We start from the raw sequence: 5,235 nt of genomic DNA on the forward strand, positions 1-5,235 counted from the left end.
CGTTTCATCGGGGAGCTCCTGGAGCGGCCCGCCCGCGCCGAACGCCAGCTGCAGGTCATCAGCAGCAGCTGTGGCAGCACGCCCAGTGCCAGCCTGGGCCGCGGAGGTGGGGGCAGTGGCGCGGGGCCTGGGGCCAGGGGCCCAGGCAGAATGGTGAGTTCTACTTGCCCTCCCTCCACCTGCACACCGCCCCCCTCCCCAGGGCCTGGTAGCTCCCCCTATAGTGCTCCATGCTTCCCTCCTCTGGCTCTTCCCCCGCGAGCAGACTCCAGGCCGGAAGTGAGGCTCTGGGAGCAGGGGAGCCCCTGTGGTTGGACAGGTGTGCTGACCCCTGAGCTGTAGTGAGGTGTGACCCAGCAGCCCTGGCCCTCAGGGGCCCATCTCTGTCCATTCCTGCAAATGAGAGCCCGGGAGCCACACACTAGGGCCTGGGTGTTGGGCGGGTGTGTGTTGGGGGTTGGGAAAGCCTGCCTCTCTGGGCTGTCTGTCTGCTGTCCACTCGTCCATCTTTCCCAACCTTTTTCCTTCTCTCTCCTCTCTCTCCTCTCTTCTCTCCATCTTTGCCCTGTTTCTTCTGCTGTTGCCTCCTCATCCTCTTGTCTCCCTTCCTCCCTTCCTGTCCCTCCTGCTCTGGGGGCCCACAGCGAGAACACCACGTGGGCCCGGCTGTGCCTGGCACATACGCCGTGTCCCGGCATGGCTCCTCTCCCAGCACAGGGTAAGCCTCGGGCCTGGCCCACCCCTCACAGCCCTTTCCCACCCTGGAAAGATTTTCTCGCCTGTTGGGGCCTTGCTTCTTCCTCCTCTTCCCATCCTCCTTGGGTTGCCTGTGTCTGCCTTTCCACACTCAGAGGGGGTGTTCAGAAAGCAGGGTGGAGGGTTGCCCTTAGCTGGTGGTTGGGGCAAGTAGGGAGTTTGGGCGAGCCTGATGACCCTCACCCTTATTACTGGCCCCCCTGCCCCAGGGCCTCCAGCCGCATGCCAGCTGCATCCCAGAGCTCAGGCTGCTATGACAGTGACAGTCTGGAGCTGCCCCGGCCAGAGGAGGGGGCTCCAGAGGACAGTGGCCCTGGGGGCTTGGGTACCCGGGCCCAGGCTGCCAATGGTGGCTCAGAGCGGTCCCAGCCCCCTCGCAGCGCAGGACTGCGGCGCCAGGCCATCCAGAACTGGCAGCGCAGACCCCGCCGACACAGCACCGAGGGGGAGGAAGGAGACGTCTCAGACGTGGGCTCCCGAACCACCGAGTCAGAAGCAGAGGGCCCCTCAGATAACCCCCGCTCCGGGCCTGCGATGGCCGGGCCACTGAGCAGCTGCCGGCTCTCAGGTATGTGCTAGGAGGGCAGAGAGGCCAGCCTTTCCCACGTACAGGCCCTCTCAGGGGACATGGCACTGAGGGCTCCTGCACCCCCTTTCCCTTTCCTAGACTTGCCCACCCCTGCTACGCAGGAGGACAGGGATGCAGGGGCATAGCGGTGCTCAGGTTATCTGCTGTACAGCAATGCCACGTCAAAGCGGCCATTTCTAGGGTGGGCTCATTAACATGTATAGGAGAGTAGTTGAGGGTCGACCCTAGGAGCCCCTGCTGCAGTGGGGGAGAGCCCCATCGCATAGTCACACACAGGGCAGCACCTATGTGGGCGGGTTAGGAGGTGAAAGGGCCAGGACTGCAACCATGCCCCATTGACTGTCCCCCCCTCACTGCCTTCTGCTCCCAGAGGCCCAGTTTGTGCCTAACCCTCCGCCCCCACTCCCACTCCTTTCCTTCCCCAACCTGACTCAGCTGCCTAATGCAGTGGACAAGTTCGGACTGTTTGACAATACACACTATGGTATATGACCTTAAAAAGAAAGGTTATGTGAAAATTAGGGGTTGGGGTACTGTCGAGGAGGGAAAGGCAGGAGCCCCTCATCCTTCCTCCCAAGGCACTGGTCCCCACCCTGGTCTCTCATGCCCATTCCTCCTGTAGCTTCTGCTTTGCCCCAAATCCACACTGATACCCACACCCTGGCCTTTGACCCTTCATGCTCGCCTTTGATCCTCTGGTATTCTGTAGCCCGCTCTGAGGGAGGCAGTGGTCGGGGTCGGCGAGCTGAGAGGGGTAGCCCCTCACGTTCCAATGAGGTCATCAGCCCGGAGATCCTCAAGATGCGAGCTGCCCTCTTCTGCATCTTCACCTACCTGGACACACGCACCCTGCTGCACGCCGCCGAGGTCTGCCGGGACTGGCGCTTTGTGGCCCGCCACCCTGCCGTCTGGACCAGGGTGCTGCTTGAGAATGCCCGCGTTTGCTCCAAGGTGCCCCACCTACCACCCCCACCCTGCTGCCAACCCACCTTTTCCCCTGGCAGAATCCAGCCCCTCGAGGTCTGGTCCCAGCAGCCCTTATCACACCCCTGCTGCAAACCAGCTCCCTGACATGCTCTCATGGGGCCTCTCCTCCTGGGCTGTCTCACCTCCAGCCACCCAAACTCTCACCTCTCATCTACGAATCATCCCCATCTCCCCGCAGTTCCTGGCCATGCTGGCTCAATGGTGCACCCAGGCCCACTCACTGACCCTGCAGAACCTGAAGCCTCGGCAGCGGGGGAAGAAGGAGAGCAAGGAGGAGTATGCCCGGAGCACCCGGTGAGGCCTGCAGACAGTGGGTGGCTGGGTGCTCCTAGGCCACAGACGTGGAATTAAGTGGGGTGTGTCTCAGAGGAGGTGCCCACAAGCAGCTGCCTGACCTCACGGTCATCCCCAGGGGCTGCCTTGAAGCGGGGCTGGAGTCCCTGCTGAAGGCAGCCGGGGGAAACCTGCTGATCCTGCGCATCTCCCACTGTCCCAACATCCTCACTGACCGTTCGCTCTGGCTGGCCAGCTGCTACTGCCGCGCCCTGCAGGCTGTTACCTACAGGTAGGTCCACCCAGCCATGCCCTGTTGGCCGGGGGCCCCCAGGGATCCATAGGCACTGCATCGCCTTTCCCCAGGGTTCTTGGGTGAAGGGACCCAAGAGTTCTGCGACCCAGGGTGGGCGACTCTAGCTTTGTCTTTTTAACAGGAGTGCCACAGACCCCGTGGGCCATGAGGTCATTTGGGCCCTGGGCGCAGGCTGCAGAGAGATCGTCTCCCTCCAGGTGGCACCACTTCACCCCTGGTGAGCCCTGGCAGGGGTCGGGCAGAAGGGTACATGGTGGGGCCAGCCTCGCTTGGGGCTGAGAACTGAGCAGCTCTGAGACCATCCTACAAACAGGAACCGTCACACACACTCCTCTGTGCAGTGAGTGGTTAGGAGCAGAGCTTTCACCAGACCTGAGCTCACATCCTAACCGCACTGGCAGTGTCACTTGGGGCAACCAAATCATGACAGTTTCTCAGCGTTCAAAGTGAAGGTGATGTCAGGAATCTGTTGACCTTGTTAGGCCTGTTGCTGGCTGGAAGGAGGTAATGCACACAAAGCCGCAGGGCCCATAGTAAGTGTTCAGTACATTCTAGCTAAAGGTAGCCAGACTGGATGGGGACATGACAGGCAGTTCAGGGAGGTCCGTGTGTAGCACACAGCAGAGCCGGGTGTTGGAGAACCTGGGGTGTGCAGCCATTCTCTGCCCTACTGGAAATTCCTCTACCATGCTCGACTTCCACTCCTGCACCTTTCCCTCCACGTCCTCGCTCCCCGTGACATCCCCTCCCAGGCATCGGCATGCCCTTGATCATTCTCCGGGTCACTGCTCCCCACCTCGATTCCCGCTGCACCCAGTCCTGGCCCAGCTGTCATCCTTTCTGCAATAATTCTCTATTTTCCGCGTCCACCAGACTGGCGATTCTCAGGAGAGTCTGTGAGCGGCCATTTCCACATTCCTGGAACTGAGGGTAGAATAGACGCCAGAGATGTCTGTTGGCTTAGTCAGGGTTGAGGGATGAAGTGTCAGGGGAATGGCAAGTGTGGTGTGAGCGGGGCAAGACTGGAAGGAGGGCTAGATCCAAGTCAGGAAGGGCCTTGCTAAGGAGGTTATTTAGGTTTTTGCATTTGATTAGACAGTTTTGGGAAATTACTGGAGGGTTGTAGATTTTAAGAGATTAAGATCAAAGTGGTGGGACCGGCAGATGGCATAGTGGTTAAGGCGCTAGACTTCCACATGGCTGACCACAGTTTGAGTCCCGGACCCAGCAGCTTGAAACTCACACTGGGTGTGCGTGTGCTCACAATCCTGAAAGGAGAATGCAGAGGGACTGTGGCATGGCCATGCCCCCTTGGGGGTGATCTCTCTCTTTCTCTCTGTCTGGCCCGTGCACATGCCTTATAGCAAAAATCTCTAAAAATCAACAACGACAAAAAAATCAGTTGTAGGACCAGCAGTTAGCGTAATGGCTATGTCGCTGGACTCCCATGTAGTTGACCACAGTTCGTGTCCCAGACCTGGTGGCTTAAAACTCACACCGGGCGTGTGTGCGTGCATGCCCAAGATCCCAAGAGGAGAATGGAGGAGAAGGGATTGCGTTGTGGCCATCCCCCTTGGGGGGGTGATTTCTCACTTTCTGTCTCTGTGTCTCTCTGGTGAGCGTACGCGCCCTATAGCAAAAAACTCTCAAAAAAAATAAAAAATCAGTTGTAATGTTCTGTGTCTCCCCACCCAGTAGACTGTCCACTCCCTGAGGTCAGGGACCATCGCTGTGTTGTCACCAGTGTGTCCTGCAGGCCCAGTTTGGCTTTTCTTGGTGATAATAGACACTTGATAACCATCCCCTGAATGACAGCAGGAGTGAATGGAGGAGTGCATGGCCCATTGTCAGCTGCGTGGGGAACGAACTGGCAGGGAGACTAGTTATAACCCAGACCGAGTGTTCACAGTGGTCTGAACTGTGTATTCTGGAGTCAGGAATGGGAGTCTCAGCCGAAGGCGAGGGAGGGGCGAGCTAAGAGTGCTCCCAGTTTTCATTTTTAAAAATATTTTATTTATTGTTATTTTTTCATTTGACCAGAGAGAGACAGAGAGAAAGAAAGGGAAAGTGAGACAGTGAGCCACCAGGTCTGTGACTCAGACCACGGTTGGCCATGTGGGAGTCCAGCACCTTAACTGCCACGCCACCGGCCAGCGCCTCCCAGTTTTCTGACTTGAGCAGCTGAGTTGTGGGTAGGACACTTGCCTGATGCAGGGAGGGCTCTCAGGGAAGGAGCACGCTCTGGCTGTCAGGATTCCAGAGGCTTCCCTGACGACCCCCTCCCCTTCTCCAGCCACCAGCCCACCCGCCTCAC

The 5,235-nt window shown here is 58.8% G+C and overlaps 1 protein-coding gene across 1 annotated transcript in view; it reads left to right on the forward strand.

The window, feature by feature from the left end:
• The window catches only part of FBXO41 (F-box protein 41), a gene marked incomplete at its 5' end in the record, with an annotated part of 16,133 nt that overhangs the window by 4,384 nt on the left and 6,514 nt on the right, over positions 1 to 5,235 (forward strand). Inside the window, 7 exons of the mRNA XM_006151256.2 lie at positions 49 to 153; positions 645 to 718; positions 966 to 1,324; positions 2,055 to 2,296; positions 2,511 to 2,626; positions 2,745 to 2,897; positions 3,043 to 3,138. Coding sequence (XP_006151318.1) covers positions 49 to 153; positions 645 to 718; positions 966 to 1,324; positions 2,055 to 2,296; positions 2,511 to 2,626; positions 2,745 to 2,897; positions 3,043 to 3,138 — 1,145 coding nt within the window. The remainder of the gene's footprint in view (positions 1 to 48; positions 154 to 644; positions 719 to 965; positions 1,325 to 2,054; positions 2,297 to 2,510; positions 2,627 to 2,744; positions 2,898 to 3,042; positions 3,139 to 5,235) is intronic.

The sequence above is a fragment of the Tupaia chinensis genome, unplaced genomic scaffold (assembly GCF_000334495.1).
Source record: "Tupaia chinensis unplaced genomic scaffold, TupChi_1.0 Scaffold000316_1, whole genome shotgun sequence".
Taxonomy (NCBI): Eukaryota; Metazoa; Chordata; class Mammalia; order Scandentia; family Tupaiidae; genus Tupaia; species Tupaia belangeri.